Source organism: Haliotis asinina, chromosome 13, assembly GCF_037392515.1.
Source record: "Haliotis asinina isolate JCU_RB_2024 chromosome 13, JCU_Hal_asi_v2, whole genome shotgun sequence".
Taxonomy (NCBI): Eukaryota; Metazoa; Mollusca; class Gastropoda; order Lepetellida; family Haliotidae; genus Haliotis; species Haliotis asinina.
This window is the reverse complement of record NC_090292.1, coordinates 47740489-47758764: the sequence shown is the minus strand read 5'-3', so window position 1 is coordinate 47758764 and position 18276 is coordinate 47740489. Positions and strand designations below refer to the sequence as shown.

At 42.1% G+C, this 18276-nt stretch overlaps 2 protein-coding genes across 2 annotated transcripts; one reads left to right on the top strand and one right to left on the bottom strand.

Annotated features, from left to right (window-relative positions):
- Positions 1 to 7113: 7113 nt before the first annotated feature.
- LOC137259972 (poly [ADP-ribose] polymerase tankyrase-1-like) lies at positions 7114 to 13396 on the bottom strand. The gene is made up of 4 exons (XM_067797628.1): positions 12823 to 13396; positions 8286 to 8351; positions 7888 to 7980; positions 7114 to 7624 (listed from the first exon to the last, which is right to left on the bottom strand). The coding sequence occupies exons 1-4, from the start codon at positions 13265 to 13267 to the stop codon at positions 7224 to 7226; spliced, it is 1005 nt and encodes a 334-aa protein (XP_067653729.1). The 5' UTR covers positions 13268 to 13396; the 3' UTR covers positions 7114 to 7223.
- A 3667-nt stretch (positions 13397 to 17063) lies between these two features.
- Positions 17064 to 17682, top strand: LOC137259615 (uncharacterized). Its single transcript, XM_067797230.1, has 3 exons — positions 17064 to 17146; positions 17242 to 17412; positions 17541 to 17682. Exons 1-3 carry the CDS (start codon positions 17064 to 17066, stop codon positions 17680 to 17682), a joined length of 396 nt encoding a protein of 131 aa, XP_067653331.1.
- The last annotated feature ends 594 nt before the right edge of the window (positions 17683 to 18276 follow it).

Below are 18276 nucleotides of genomic sequence, written 5' to 3'. Positions count from 1 at the left end.
CAGAATTTTATTGTGTACTTTTGCACATATTTATTTGTCGTATGATCCTCCGGTGATGCACATCAAGACTCATGATGAAAGCAAGGAATTCCACAGCTGTTTTAAACGTGCCAAGGTTGTCGGACACAATCTAAAATTTGAAGTTGATTTTGTTGATGGTGATGTACTGCTGGACTGTACAGCGAAGGCAGTAAACCAGGTGAAGTCTTTCACCAAGTCTGCCCAAAGTCGGTCCATTGTGGAGAAGCTTTCTCAGAAGCCATTGCATCGTGTATATATGCAGTACGTGGAACAGAACAGCAATCCAACCGACTCCTTCGCCTGGATGAAGACGGCTGGTCTCAAATGTGAAACTGAGGGCATCCTTTTTGCTGTTTTTACTATCGTCTCCGCCATGCCTGTGGCTTTGACCCCGAGGTCTATCCATGATACGACCCTGAACATGTCCAGGGCGTCCTGGAAATTGCCAGCTACAAACGTCTCTGGAATAGGCCAATATACAGCCTGAGACAAACCTGATCTTGTCCTTTTTGATAAAACCAATGAAATTATTTATATCACTGCATTGTCTGTCCATTTTGACAACAACGTGATTGGTAAAATTCAGGAAAAGCATGATAAATACGCAGACCTCGCCTTTGAAATGTCTCGCTTGCATCCCAAGTACACTGTCGTCAGGCTCACTATTGTTCTCGGTGACCTTGGTTTGGTCCTGATCTCTTGGCGCAGATCAGAAGAGTGCCCGGGTCCTCTACCGGGAGCACAGCCCATCTGACAATCTGGGTAATGCAGAAGGCTGCAGTGTTGGGGAGCCTTCTTATTATTCTACGGAAAGTTCTTGGTGGGTTCGACCAGACAGTGTTTTCTGGGAGAAGTCCCATTCGCTGTCTGGGCTGCGTGTAGAGGGGGCGAGGGCCCTGAGCTGATGATGAGCTTTACAAGCCTGACTGTGCCATGATCACCCGAACCCTCTCTGCTGCATTTAATCTTAATCTGTAAAACATAATGATAATAATAATAAGTCTATTTGTATAGCGTTCTATATCCAGTCACCAAGTGGTTGTTCACGGCGCTGACGTGTATACATATTTGCAAATCAAGAGTTCAGAGGTCGTAGTGTTTCTTGAACAGGGAAGTCTTTAGGTTATACTGGAAGCTGGCTATTGATTGGGGTTTTTTTGATGGACACAAGTAGATCGTTCCAGTGGATAGCCGACAAGTAGGAAAAACGTCTGTGTCCATATGTCTTCAGACATGCATTGGGGATGATGAGCAGTGACTGATTGGCTGATCTTAGAGTCCTTGTTGGAACGTAATTTCTGACAAGACGAGAGACATATGATGGGGCTGCATTGTTAAGACAACTATATGTCATGCTGAGTATCTTATATTCTATCCGGCCGTGAAGGTCCCGGGGTAGATAGGCCTTCAACAACCCATGCTTGCCGTAAAAGGCGACAATGCTTGTCGTAACCGGCGACTAACGGGATCGGGTAGTCAGGCTCTCTCACTTGGTTGACAAATGTCATCGGTTCCCAATTGCGCAGATTGATGCTCATGTTGTTGATCAGTGGATTGTCTGGTCCAGACATGATTATTTACAGACCGCCGCCATATAGCTGTAATATTGCTGAGTGTGGCGTAAAACTAAACTCACTCACTCACTCACTCACTCACTCACTTATATTCTATCCTAGCTGAGATTGGCAACCAGTGCACACACTTGAGCGTTGGGGAGATGTGGTTGTGCTTGGTGGTTCTGCACATCACTCTGGCAGCTGCATTTTGGACTTTTTGCAATCTGGAGAGCAGGTCTTTGTTCATGTTCCCGAACAAACTGTTACAGTAGTCCAATCGTGACAACACCCTAGATCTAACAAGATGGTGGGTTGCGTTAGTTGTCAGTAGGTGGCTGGAGATATTTCTTACATGATGATAACAGACGTGTGGCCCCATAGAAACTGTAGACACCGACACCCAGGTTTAGGACTGTAGGACTCACAGAGATCTGAGATTCATCTGTCTTAAGTGAATTGACACGCTGTCTGTTTTGTTATCGTTTAGTTTAGTTTGATTTTATTTGCTGTCATCCATGTCTTCACACTAACTACACACACTTCGACTTCCGCAAATTGTGATTTTGCATCTAAAACACTGAGTTTTCTTACCAGTTGAGTATCATCAGCGTAACAATGATGTAAGATGTAAGATGTGTACAGCCTGAATCCTTGTGGACATAAGGTTAAAGGCCTAGATTGTCGAAGCACTTTTATCACTAAGACAGTCGTAAGAGCCACACATTAACATTAAATTACGGCTATCCTAACGCTAAGAGAGCTTCGAAAATCTTGACTCTGGTATTGGTGTCAACGCCTGTGTAGTTCACTTGAAGGCTACGACGGTATGTGTTAGTTCTGAAGAATCAAGAGACGAGAATAACGGTGACAAACCTGATCAAATTGTACAGGAACTTTGTACTGCTTGTTGTGGAATGAATATGGCTCTACACACGGAAATATCTGAAGATAGGTGAGGTGTAAAGGGATTTAACTTAACTTTGTATGTAAGAATATTTCGCTCATATGACAGAGTGCGAAATAGTTTCTAAATGTGCTAGCCACTCGGGCTCTCTGTACCTGAACCTTACTAGCCCCAAATTATTCACTAGCTGAAAATTTGAATGAAATGAAACTAAACTACACATTAGAAAAGGAGCTGTGAATAAGATATTGCCGGCGTGACACGGGTTTCACCATTAAGCTACTAGTAGAGTGATTTAACAAGACGGAGAGAGTGATGTATTAAAAATGACACCATGAAAATGACCCCAGACTTAAGGTAGTTTCTAGTGCAAGCCCACTGAGATACCATGCTGCAGTCAATACCCCACCCAGACACGTTTTACTGATTCCGCGCAGACAAAGTCCATGTTACCCATTAATGCCGAGCGCCAGACAGGGACCAACAACCACCATACATTAGCGTGTTTTGATATGACGCGACCTTCTGTTCTCCGGGCGGGTGCTCTAACCAGTACACCACGGATAGGGACAATATTTGCAGGGTGATACCAACAAATACACGCGACAGAAGATCAATTTATGACTGTCTTTTTAAATTATCATGAAATGAAATTATTATTTTTTTTGTGTTTAACGCCAAATTCAGCCATACTTTAGCTGTATACCCGAGTTCAGTAAATAAACAAGTCTGGGTCAGACCACCCAGTGGTCAACAGCATGAGCATCAATCTACGTAACTGGGGTACAATCTCTCAACCAAGTCAGGAAGCCTGTTCACAGGATCCTGCTAGTCGCTAAGACTTAGTATAGTCGTACAGCAACGATCGCTTGGAGAAGTGGGCCCCTAGGAGCTAGCTTGTTTGCACTCATGGTTGAACCATGGTTTTCGAATATGTGGAACTGCAGAGGAATTTGGTATACACTCATCAGCTATGGAGTTCAATTTATCAGAAAAGAATTTAATAGGATCAATAAACCGTTCGGGTTGAAGTTTTTGCAGCACACAGTGTTTCATATGAAGCCCAGTTAGCCTTGATGATGGAAGAACATCAGATGGAGTTACAGGTTTTAGTATAGTAGGAAAATGGTCACTTCCACAGAGGAATTCGAATTCATTTAGTAGTTCTGAATTTGTGAGTGACAAGTCGAGAGCAGAATAGGTCCCTGTACCAGGGTGTAAATATGTCTTGGAACCACCATTAATAATGCATAAATCATTGTCAGAACAAAAGTCCTCCAACACTTTACCTTCAGTGTGTGTAGTTACACTACCCCAAAGTGGGTTGTGCCCATTTAAATCTCCCATTATAATACAGGGCTTCGGGAGTTGGTCATATAGAGCTTGAAGATCAGGTTTGGCAAACGTTGAAGAGAGCGAAATATAGAGAGAGCATAGCGTAAACGCTACATGCAACAGCCTGCATATTCGTACTAAGTGGAACAGGGCTTTGAATAACGTTTTGTTTGACTAGAATGGATGATCCGCCAGTGGCCCTATCACCTGCAGTTGAAAAACAATGATATGCATTAAAATGACGACGGTCAAATGTATCTGTTTGTTTTATATATAATGTCTGTTGGAGACATAGGACTGAAGGTGTAAAATCTTGGCTTAATAGCTGTAATTCATGTAAATTTGTCCTTAATCCTCTGCAGTTACACTGTACAATATTATTGGAATAAACTATCTTTTGGGGGGATTTATTGGGGATCTACCCCACACTCTTTTGGAGGGCTACTAGCTATGTGCCCTAGAATGGACGTTTTCAGAAACGTCCATGTCCTCGAGAGACCCATACTTATTGAAGAACTGAATTTTATTTTGTGCCCCTCTAGGAGCTCTACCACTTTGTTGTTTTGAAGCATCAGGCTTAGGCTTAGGTTTACTTTTCACCGTTTGTTGACTATCAGCTGTCGATTGAGACTTTGAGTGTGACTGAGATGATGATGATGATTTGTGATCTGAAGAAGACTTTGATGTACTAGAAAGTGATTCCTCAGTCTGAGATGACATAGCAGGGTGCAAAAGCTGTGGAAAGTCGCAACTGAACCAAGTCAAGGTAGTTTGGCAGCTTGTGGATGATTTTGTTAGTTTGGAGCTGTACACAGATGATGTGTTTGCTACTGTAGCATAACTTTCTGTAAGGTCCGATCTCTTCACCACCTTCTTTGCTTCAGAAAGAGAGATGTTTTGGGTATACTTTATTCTGTTTCTTTCCATTTGCTCTTTCCAAATTGGACACTGTTTCGATGAAGATGAATGGTCGCCTGAGCAGTTGGTGCATTTTTAAAACCACTGTCACAATCTTCTGTTGTGTGTGTTTTCTCTCCTCATTGAGCACAGATAATGTACAGGTAGATACACGGTGTCCATATTTCTGGCATATAAAACACCTGAGCGGGTTGGTGATGTAGGTTTCAACTTGGATGTTACAGAAACCTGCCTTTACTGACTTTGGAGCATTTGGAGACGAGAAGGAAAACAGATACGTGTTTGTTTGGATAGTTTCATTATTTTTCCGGGTTGACATAAAGCACACCTTAATCTCTCATTTCGTATGTTATGTCAAGTTCTGACATATCTGCAAACAGTTGATCACGATCTCTGACAATACCTTTACTTGTGTTTAGTGTTTTGCGAGCAGTGACCGTGACCGGAATGCCCACGAAAGATCTAATACTCATCAGATTGGTTGCTTGCTGGTTTTTCCCGCACTCAACTAGCATTGCACCCGAACGTAAGCGTATAATCCTTTTAACATCCCCAACGATACCTTGAATACCCTTAGATACCGCAAAAGGGTTTAACTGTAATGGTTTCTTGTCAGGAGTTTCAATTACAAGGAAACGTGGCCAATACTCCATCGATTCAGACGGTCTGTGGTCACTATGAACAGGGTCAATATCAAGTGGACGTTTTGTTTTCTTTGCTGGGATTTCATAAGCCATGGTTAGTGTAATACTGTTCATCATCCGAGCTCCCCACCCACCGCGGAGTATCACAAAGGACAATGCTAAAGCAAGTGGGCCTCCAGCTTGCAGCACCAAGGATACCCGGATGATATACTCCAGTAGAAGAATTATAAATAATTAATCCACCAGATTGGCCCATGAGCCACCGCCTTCTGGGCATAAGACTCTAGGCAAAGTTCAGAACTTCATAAATACATTCCAAAACCAGAAAAGTTAATGAATAATTCAGCCAAGATCGAAATTAAAAGTCTAAATCAAATTTGTGCAATGACATATTTATAAACCATGCAGAGGACTTGGCATGACCAGCCGATTGGTTGAATCGGGCCCATTCAACCACCTGTCTATTGAAGTAAGGGCCAAAGTAGTGTGTTGGGCAATGGAACGCAGTTAAAAGCCCAACTGCCCTCTATCACCAGGATCCCCTCCTCCACCGACACGGGACGCAACCCACGGCAAACAGGTTGCCCAATTTAGTCGCCTCTTACGACAAGCAATGGGGTGCTGTGGACATATTCTGTCCCGGGTCCACACGGGAGAAGAGCACTTAGCGTTATCCACCACCCACCACGAGGAGGTGGCTCTTCATGGGTGCCAGTATTTTCGAAAATATCCCAAACGATTCTGGGTTCATCGGCGACGTTTCAGAATTATCATTACTGGTTACATGAAAACTTGATATCAGTGATCATTAATATGCTATTTTTGAAATTCAATACTCTCGGTAACAATCCAATTTTCATATTTCAAAACATACAGTGAATAACGCTCTGAATCGCGATTTTGTACAGTCTGAAAAATGGCGACATTTACGAGGAAGCCAATATTGAAAGGCAATTTTAAGCCCTTTAGCCTTGTCTGAGATAATAGTGGATGGTATCAAGGAACAGGAAATTTTCCCGCTGAATTCAAAACTGTGAAGTATATGTATATATATATATGCCTGGTATATTTAGAATTTTATTGGACTTCAAAGTGAGGGGGGAACATATATGTCTCTGTGGCATCCAGGGGGTTATGCAACAGCTACGACCTGGTATTGTAGTAACACTGCTGTGTTGTGTGACAGCTACGACCTGGTATTGTAGTAACACTGCTGTGTTGTGTGACAGCGACGACCTGGTATTGTAGTAACACTGCTTGTGTTGTGTGACAGCGACGACCTGGTATTTTAGTAACACTGCTTGTGTTGTGTGACAGTGACGACCTGGTATTTGAGTAACACTGCTTGTGTTGTGTGACAGTGACGACCTGGTATTTGAGTAACACTGCTGTGTTGTGTGACAGTGCGCCGCTATTGCTGGCTGAGAAGACGGCCGAGCACCTCTGTATGTCTGTGGCGTCATCAGCAGTGTGACGTCACTGTCACTGTACAAATGGCGCCACGTCAGCTGGGTGAGCCTCGGTCAGTCTGAGGTCACAGAGTGCAGCGACATGTAAACAAACCGTGTGCTGTTGTCTGTTTCACAATTCGCGAGATTCTCAGAACAAAATTAGCACATAATTATGTCAAGATGGGCGACGTTTACGTGCAATCACTCTTTACACTCACTTCACAATTTTCTTACCTGATCATGCGAGGATCCACACACAAAACATCACAAAATGCCTGAAAATACATTCAACAACTTTCATTTATTTTCACAAAGAAAACAGGAAATCCCCTGAATCGCGACAGATGACTACTTGAACGGCACACACCACGTCGGTGTCACTAACGACATCTGCTCAGTGTACACCGCGTGACACCAGGAGATCCCACACTCGGTGATGTCCCAAGAGTCTCGCTGTGCCGGCCGCTGTCTTCCCGAATTTGGTCCTGGCGTTGACGTCCACCACGTCCAGGTCCAAGATCAGCTTTACGATCTCCAGGTGTCCATGACTACAGGCCAAGTGAAGGATATTGTAACCGTCCCTGTCCACCAGTGACACATCAGCCCCGCTACCCACCAGGAACACCACCACGTCCCTGTGTCCATACACTGCTGCCGCCATCACCGGTGTCCAACTCCCCTCTATTCCATAGTTGATGTCAGCGTGACCCGCTGCCAGGATCCGCTTCACTCTCTCCAGGTCACCGTCCTTGCTGGCGTCGTAGAGGTCGCGGCCTGCTGCTGCTGATGGAGTCGCTGCAACACAAAGTAAACTATGTACACCAGACATCTTTGTCTCACATCTACAATGTTTACATCATGTTGACTCTGACATGCCTACGCCATTTACACAATTCCATCATGGCTGACAACAATCCAACGCAAATGTCATACACAGCATTCTGTTAGAGTCAGAAGTTGTAGCATTATTGTGTGTACGACTTGAGAGTGTTGATGTTTGTTGAACTTTACAAGTTCATAATGTCAGTACAACTGTTGCTGCTGGGTTTGCCACCTACCGTGGTGATCAGAGTCTTGTGTCGTCACTGGCGCCGGTGGAACCGTCGTGCTGGGTGTCAGATCCTCACTCGCGTCAGTCGTGGAGGCTGAAGCTGGGAATATGGTGTTCAGGAAATTATATATAACACATAAACATTTCTACTGCTGGCCTGTTTTTCTTTTAATATTATGCTTGATTAAATTCTAAACGTATCTTATGGAAAAAGTATTAATCGTACATGGTTCAGTTTGTATGAGATAACTCTAAACCGACACCGCGCGTCTGTGCATGAAAAAAAAAAGTAAGACGTCATTGATTTAGGCTTTACAGTTTGAAATTATGTGATTGACAACGTGAACGTCGATAGCTATAGATACATCAGTGAGCTCTTCCTGTCTGCTGGGTTTTCTCACCTACCCTGTAGGTCTTGTTTCGTCACTGGCTCTGGTGGAACAGTGTTGTTCGGGCTCGGATCAGTCGAGGCTGAAACAGAAAATTATAGATAACACAAAAAAATATTTAAAGTATTATGACTACTGGCCTCAAGTTCCGCTTTCCACATATGTTTTGGATTTCAATATTATCAATGGATGAGGTCCAAATACATCTGTTGTAACAGTGGTATTAAATATTTGGTTTGATTTGATGGATATTGCATTCCCTAAGTATGGGGGGGGGGGGGGGGGGGGGGGGTTTGGTAAAGAATATAAGCTTGACCGGTGTAATAAAACAGTCTGTTCATCCTCATGGCGAGGGTTAGGTTAGGGATGCATATTCTAGGGGGAGTTCATATATCAGCATATTTTATTTTCACATTGTTATTATTAGTTGAACAAACAAAAACATCTGCACTGTTACCCATTCATAAGTCATTGTTATAGAATGACTACCTTTCAGTGTTCAAGACATAGCAGATTAACACTAGCGTTTATCTAACGCTGTGCGAAAGACAACATGGCAAAACTTGACTCATTGTTTGCGCAACACAGTTGTAATTTGTGTCTGGCAAACCCTCTGAAGCTCTCGGAAAATGTCAGAATACAGAGTTACAGTGGCAGACAATTCTCAAACAAATGCTAATCGTGGGAAAGCAGTACCACTTGTCGATGGAAGAAATGTATGGCAAGCCATTTTCACATTTATTCAGGAATTACAGATATCTTCAATTGTTTTAAAGATGTCTGCATTATATTTAAAAATATCAATAATGATTTAAAGATATCTGTAAATAATTGAAGATATATCTAATTAATTTCACATATTCAAAAAAGAATTACTGATATCTCAAAATTTTATAGAGATATCAAGATAATATTTTGTGATATCTCTAAATGTTTTTAATATATCTGCAAAGCAATTACGATCATAGTGTACATAATTGTATTAGAAATTAATTCAAGATATCTTGAATTCAATTCAGCATATCTGTAATTCAATTCTAGATATCTTGAAATGATCGGTACATATCCACAAATGTATTACAGATATCTTCAATTCAATTAGAGATATCTCTAATTCAATTATTGATATCTTCAATTCTTGCTATTACTGACATCTAAAATTGTTTTAAAGATATCTTGAATTGATTTGAAGATATCTCAAATTGAATTAGAGATATCTTGAAATGAATTAAATATCTTGAATTGGAACAGTTTCAAGATATCTTCAAATACTTCCGGCTACATATCCGTAAATACTTCCGGTTGGACATGGTTGGTGACCATGCATGTACAGCTCTTACATGCCGAGAGCCGAGATACGGTCAAGACATGATCCTGTATTGCGGCCGAAAACACCGCCTGTATGAATTCTACCCAGATTCTTGTGGTCTATTATCCCTCGTAGTTTTTTTTGTGTCAGTTCCTCTATCAACGCTAGCGAGCTAACACATGTGGCAATGCGCCATATTTTTACATTATTTCGAGCATTCATTTTTTCCGTTTTTTCACTTTAAAAGAACGAATAAACTTCTGGGGTTTTCATACACGTTTAACCATTAAGATATAAAAGACTTCTGGTTAGTTTTGTGCGGAACACCAAACTCATTCTTTGAAAACTTTGGTTAGTTAATACCGAGTGATTAAAAGTAGCCAAAAAGTCGTCTGCTTCCCTCTTGCCCGCTATAACGAAAGCACAAACAGGTTACGTACATCTGCCGCCAGAGCACTGCAGCGAACTGCTGTGACGTCATGTAAGGAAGGGTTTTCGGGTAGCTTTACACATGTATATAAAACGAGTAACAAATCCGTAATTTTGCTGATTTCTCGACGTCAACAAAACCATGCAATCATTGCCTTGCCCTCAAACCAGGGATCGGGTGACGGTGTCACCATGCACAAATATCCACCGGACCCGCAGTTCCTGCTTAATGGGTTGTTTGTGAAGCGAGTGTTGAAGAAGCTCTTGCTTAAAGATAGAAAATGTTGTTTAAGATTTGTATTGATCACGCCCCCCAAAAAAGAAAAAAAAACACACCAAAAACAGCAAGAACACAAAAGTACTTACTAGTTGTAGTAAATGCTTAATGACCAAAAGGAGTTTGACACTCATCTTGCTTTCACGAGTGAAACTGCTATATCTTAATCAATGTCCTGCAAAATCCTATAGGACACCAATTAAATACGTATTTTACTTCCAGTAGAAAGTACTTTAGATTTTGTAATTTGGTGGAAATACACCTTAATGGCATTTATACTCAGACTGGCGGATATTAGCCACTGGGCGCTGCTACTTTTTTTAAAAAAAATCGAGGCGTCACGGGTTAAATTCATTTTGTCTAAAACCAGTAAACAAGACAAATTATCCTCGGAAATGTACATGAATTCTACAGTGCCCCACATAGGCATGAATCAGGCAGCCCCTCCGATTGGTTGAATCGCGAGTTCATATTTGTCAAAAAGGTCGATTTAAGGCATTTAAATGTCGAAATGAGTAGTTGTAATGACGGGTTTCATTTGTAACGATGCCAATAAATGATTTATACAATTGCAACACTCCCGTTCAAGGTAAAACATATTGATATTAGATATAAAGCTAATGGATTCCCCAGTTCTAATTGTCTAAACAGCTTTGATTTAAATGAAGTACAAATATTGTCTCACAACCACAGCTCTTTAGAACATTGCCCTGTGATTTGGCACACGGGTCTGTGATACTGTAATGTAAACACCCGGTGAGTCTGTACAGAGGAACGTACTTTATGACTGTAAAAGCAGTTACTATTGAATTGCTTATCGTGAATTTAAGTTTGCTTGCATTTTGAAATCTAACTTTGGGGAATATTTGCTAGCATTGCGTGCCGTCAATGCTGAACACATACAAAAAACGGACTATAGAAACTTGGCGCATGCGCACATCATGTCAAAAAGCCACCTCGCTACCGTTGATACAAGAATTGATACAACAGTTTGCCGGCCCATTCTTATCCAAATTCATGGTCATAAAATATGATATCTGGGAGTACATCGATATCAATGTTTTAGTCAAAACCCCACGGGAAATATTTCTAGATCGTCTCGAGAAAATACGAGCGGAGGTTGGCCACGAGAATCTGAAGAGGGTTGTGGTGACTTTTTACGTCGCATTGGCATTTTTTCGGCCATATAGTGACGAATCTGGGTAGGATGTACAAAAGCGGTGTTCTCGGCCTCGATGCAGGATCATGTCTTGACAGTGCAGGACCGCTTCTTGGCTCTCCATCATGTGCGAGGTGTACACGCATGGTCACCCGCCATTTTCCGAACCGGAAGTATTTAAGCATATGTAGCCGGAAGTATTTGAAGATATTTGAAAATTGAATCTATTCACGACAACGTTTGGCGCTCGCCTGCTTGGACTGATGAACAACTTTATATTAAAAGATTTCCAATCGTCCCATGTTTGCTCTCTAGTTCTGTTTTAGTTTTATAACAACACCATGTTACAACAAAGTTCGCGTTACCTGGGGCATGACAGGGACATCAATTCTATTTAAGCATACCGGATACTTCCCTAAATTGTACTAATTCACCGACTGTTTGTATCGCTTAATTCCTAATTTATCTGCATGTATGTATGTATGTATGTATGTATGTATGTATGTATGTATGTATGTATGTATGTATGTATGTATGTATGTATGTATGTATGTATGTATGTATATATGTGTGTGTGTGTGTGTGTGTGTGTGTGTGTGTGTGTGTGTGTGTGTGGATGGATGGATGCACGCATGCATCCATGGCTTTTTGGAATTTGGAATTGTCAGACGTATTTCAGGGGTCAAACGATGCCTCCAAAGCGATGTGCTTCGAAATTTGTCATTCACACTGTACCTATTGCATATTGCTGCGCTTTGATGGGTATCTTTAACACAAAGCTTTGAGGCAGATCAATTATAAAAATATAATACTCATACTGAAATATAATCTGACTCAGCTGAGGCCTATCACGCAATATCCAAATATCAGAGTGAATTAAAATGAGTGCATCTAAAACCCTGCCTTAAACATTTTATATTCTGGCTCAGCTGAGGCCTATCACGCAATATCCAAATATCAGAGTGAATTAAAATGAGTGCATCTAAAACCCTGCCTTAAACATTTTATATTCTGGCTCAGCTGAGGCCTATCACGCAATATCCAAATATCAGAGTGAATTAAAATGAGTGTATCTAAAACCCTGCCTTAAACATTTTATATTCTGGCTCAGCTGAGGCCTATCACGCAATATCCAAATATCAGAGTGAATTAAAATGAGTGCATCTAAAACCCTGCCTTAAACATTTTATATTCTGGCTCAGCTGAGGCCTATCACGCAATATCCAAATATCAGAGTGAATTAAAATGAGTGCATCTAAAACCCTGCCTTAAACATTTTAGCCTTTCTTTAAAGAGTTGACTTATCGTACTTCATTTGGGTCGGAGACGATAACATTGCGAGGACAAATGTCACTACAAACCTCTGCGAGAGGACTCACCTTCCTTAGTGGTCGTGGTCGTAGTCGTAGTCGTGACTGTCACCTGCGGCAATGACGACGTTGGCAGAGTGCTTTCATTAACAAGAGCCTCTTTAGTATTTTGCTTCATCCCACAACACCTCAATTTCAAGTAGCGACGCAGTTTCCTGAGACTCTTTCTGTAAGTTTCTCTTTCTCGTTGTACACGTTGTAGCTCTTGTGTTATTGTGTTCAGTTGAATCTTCATGGTCTGCGCACTGGCCTTTACACTACCGACTCCACCGAACACCAGTTCAACCCGTTCTTCCAAGGCAGCCATATTGGCAATAATATCAACAGTTTTCAATTTCCACGTTCCCATGTCGCTTTCCACCACTGCCACTCGTGCAGGCAAGGTTGGAGCAGCCTGCACGTCTCTGATGCAAATCACAATAAGACTAAAGACACCAATTGTTAAAATCTCCATTATGTAAGTGTATTGTGTAGAACTCAGCTACGAAGACAACTGCCGCGCCGCCGGGTAAACGGCTTAAATATAGAAACTCAAGTGTTAGCCAGAATGCCAGCCCAGGAGAACACATGCTCCAGCGGTAGTGAGCGTACACGTGGCATCACGTTGCCTCCTGGAATGATGAAGATGTTGTCCGACCTATTATGGTCATCACAATGCAACATCATCTCTGGAGACGTTACTTACAACACGGACATGTTCGCACTGGATCCACTGTCAACGACGGAATTCAAGACAGCCACATAAGGAGAACTGTACACCAGCGGTTAACGGAGCAACATCTAGTTCATACAACCATTAATATGACTAACCTGCCTGCATGTTACCGCCAGACAGTTCCAGCTTGGTGAAGACAGTTCCTCAGTTCAGAAGACGAGAGATGGGCTCATTTCATTTCATGTCCGCTTATGGGACATGTGTGGGATACATTTTCGATGACACGATCAAACTGGATGACCGGTTGCGAGTATGTCACAAAGGTATTTGAGGCACGAACTTGACAAACGTGGAAGATAAACAGCCATAGAGAGTGATCAATGCATGGCGTCCTGGTTCTGTTTGTTAAGAAATTCTGGTCCCGGGATGTGCATTGGCTCTGTAAGAAATACTGGTCCCGGGCTATGGCACACTGGATCTGCAAATAATACTAGTCCAGGGGTATGGCACACGGGCTGTGTAAGAAATGCTGGTTCCGGGGTATGGCAAACTGTCTCTGTAAGAAATACTGGTCCCTGATTATGGCACCTTGACATGGGAATATCGCCACACTCTAACTCGCTGCGTTTGATACTGTCCACCATTCTGTAGTAATTAAACAACTGAAGACATTTTTGGGAGTAAGTGGTACTGGCTATGCCTGGTGGTTCTACAGTAAATCATTCAACGTATCTTTTTAACGTTACCGCAGGTGCAGGATACCAAGGAAAAGCAATCAGAGGAAATTTCTGTGACATTATCAAAGGTTTTTACAGAGTATGGCATCGGGACGTTATTCATAAACTTTAGGTTACGGTATAAGGGTAATCTCTTAGAATGGTTTGAAAGTTATCTACATACCTGAATGCAGAGAGTGGTAATAAATGGTTACAGTTATATGATATTACAACTGTGGATGCTGGTGTGTCCCAAGGTTCCGTTTTAGCACCGCACAGTAGACAGCAATATTCGCCTTTTAGTGGATGTACATCAACATATGCTGTACTAAATGGCTATGTCACAGCAGCCGCCATTATAAACTAAGATTTGGTCAACATTTCTAATGGGGTTAACACGTGGTAAGTTAGTTTTGATCCCAGTAAAACGGAGAGTATAGCATTCACTCGAAAACTTCAAAACTACTTCAGACCGAACTTATTAATAAAAGGGGACATGATTATCGAAGTTGATCACCAGAAACATCTGGGTATTACACTTCAAAGCGATTGTTGGTGGAAAGTCCAAAGATCAATTGTCTCAGAAGTTTAAAAAACAGAGGTATCTACACGTGTAATTGTGTTACGTGTAATTGTATCAGTTCGCAGAATGTATCTAATATGTGACTTGTATAATGTTATCTGGATGTATGCAAAATGTGACTTGTACCTACGTAACTGAATGTATACAACGTGTGGCGTGTACCAACTTAACTGAGTGTGACTTACAATATTTGCAATTTGTGATATACATACTTTAAACTGAATGTAAGGAATATGTGATTGTATCAACTCAACTCATTATATGCAATATGTGACTTGCATGAACTTAACTTATTGTATGCAATATGTGACTTGTATAAAATTAGCTGCATGAATGCAATGTGGGACTTTTGTCATCTCAGTATGCAGTATGTGACTTGTATCAGCTGAACAGAACGTATGCAGTACATGGCCTATATGGACTTAAGTGGATGCAAGCAATGTGTGGCTGGTATCAATGAATGGCTGGATGAATGGAATCTCTAGCTGGCATCACCTTACCTGAACATATGCAACTCATAGCTGCTATCCACTTCACTGAATGCATGCAATATATGCAGTGTGCAGCTCGTATCAACTGCACTGAATGCATACAATATGTGCAATGTGCAGCTCGAATCAACTTAAATGGATGCATTAAATGTGTAGCTTTTATCAACTTCAGTGTATGTATTGCTGCTGGTATTAGTTTAACTGAATGCATGCTATACGTAGATATCATCAGATATGGATGTATGCTTTATATAACTGGAATCAGCTAACTGAACTTATGGAATATGTAGCTAGGTTAAATGCCTGGAGCATGCACCTGATCAGCTTAACTGAATACATGCAATATGTAGCTGGCATTAAAATATACTGAATGTATGCATTATATAGCAGGTATCAAACAAACTGAATGCGTGCAATATGTAACTGGTATTACAATATACTGAATGTATGCATTATATAGCAGGTATCAAACAAACTGAATGCGTGCAATATGTAGCTGGCATTAAAATATACTGAATGTATGCATTATATAGCAGGTATCAAACAAACTGAATGCGTGCAATATGTAACTGGTATTACAATATACTAAATGTATGCATTATATAGCAGGTATCAAACAAACTGAATGCATGTAATATGCAGCTGGTATCAAACTACAAGACAGGCTGTACGTTGAATGTGTATAGGTGAGGGTGACCCAGGGTATAAATATCATTGAGACTGGCATTGCTCACATGGAACCTGTGATACTGCACGAGCGTGTTCTCGTGATCGACTTGGAAAATATCCAAGAAAGACACCAAAGGAACCAAGATGTAAACAAACAAATCATCCTTGTTTAACAGCTTACTAGCAAAGTCACAGGGATATTTACTTTACTAAGGATGTTATCCCAATTGCAACGTTTGCTATTACTATCATTTTAATAATTAAAAAAACAAACAAACTAAAAAGCAAAACAAAATGTTTTCAAGACATCTGCTAATCCGTGTACATGCCGATGCACGAGGATTACAATAGACGCCCTAGAATGATGCTTTGGTTGTGCTTGGTCTCTGAACATTTATAACTGCGATAGTAGCAACCTAGCCCTTATGAACTGAAGACGAGTCACAGTCAGAAGAGAGAGAGGTCCTGAACTCCCAGAAATCTTGCCTTGCTTCATTAGCATTGGAAAGAGGGTTAGACAGTAGGGAAAATACTTCCTTGATTGGCATTTAGAAGTTGGTGGGTGACATCACCATTTGTTGTCAAACACCGTATGTTATAATATTAAATCTTCAGGGAAACTTACAGGCAAATCGATGTAGGTTACTCTCTTATCAATTTGGCGATGAACAGGATGACGATACAGAGGCGTGAGGTGATGAACAGGATGACGATGCAGAGGCGTGAGGAGATGGACAGGATGACGATACAGGAGGCGAGAGGAGATGAACAGGATGACGATGCAGAGGCGTGAGGTGATGAACAGGATGACGATGCAGAGGCGTGAGGTGATGGACAGGATGACGATACAGGAGGCGTGAGGAGATGGACAGGATGACGATACAGAGTCGTGAGGAGATGAACAGGATGACGATACAGGATACGTGAGGAGATGAACAGGATGACGATACAGAGGCGTGAGGAGATGGACAGGATGACGATGCAGAGGCGTGAGAAGATGGACAGGATGACGATACAGAGTCGTGAGGAGATGAACAGGATGACGATACAGAGACGAGAGGAGATGAACAGGATGACGATGCAGAGGCGTGAGGTGATGAACAGGATGACGATACAGGAGGCGTGAGGAGAACAGGATGACGATGCAGAGGCGCGAGGAAATGGACAGGATGACGATGCAGAGGCGTGAGGTGATGGACAGGATGGCGATACAGGAGGCGTGAGGAGATGAACAGGATGACGATACAGAGACGTGAGGAGATGAACAGGATGACAATGCAGAGGCATGAGGTGATGGACAGGGTGACGATGCAGGAGGCGTGAGGAGATGGACAGGATGACGATACAGAGGCGTGAGGAGATGGACAGGATGACGATACAGAGGCGTGAGGAGATGAACAGGATGACGATACAGAGGCGTGAGGAGATGGACAGGATGACGATGCAGAGGCGTGAGGAGATGGACAGGATGACGATACAGGAGTCGTGAGGAGATGGACAGGATGACGATAGAGAGGCGTGGGGAGATGAACAGGATGACGATAGAGAGGCGAGAGGAGATGGACAGGGTGACGGTGCAGAGGCGTGAGGAGATGGACAGGATAACGATACAGGAGTCGTGAGGAGATGGACAGGATGACGATAGAGAGGCGTGAGGAGATGGACAGGATGACGATACAGAGGCGTGAGGAGATGAACAGGATGACGATACAGAGGCGTGAGGAGATGAACAGGATGACGATAGAGGAGGCGTGAGGAGATGTGTATACAGTAAAATAGGGGATTACACAGGGTGATGACAGGGGAAAAACCAATAACAATCACATCATATGAGGAAGATGGGAGGCTTAGCGTACAGTCAGTCGTATAAACACAGGGATAGTGAGGCCTGTAGAATGCACAAAGGGTTATACTTACGAACGATTGTGATGGTTGATGAGCTGATGATACGCAGCAAGCCTGTAATAGCCTTGGTCACGGCTGATTGATTTTGGAGTATTTGGATGTAGATAGCGGTGTGCCGCCACTGTACCAACTTTTGGAAAATAAGGGATTAAGTCCAGTTAAGATTGTCTGAAACGAACCTCTCATGGTAGCAGTATTGTAGTAATGGTGTCCCATTCCCAGTTGGTTGAACTTACTCATGATCCTGTATATTTGGTTTCCCTTACGTCTAGCAGCCCACTGGTGACACCATATAAGTATGTGGTGAGTCTACTAAGGTCCATGCTGCGGAAGGACCCATCCCATATCTCCACCTACTGCATTCTTTTAGGAGCAAAAACGTCATAGAACGAGAAAGAAGGGCATAGCCCTGTTCTGTACTGCGTCTATGAAGGACATACTCTA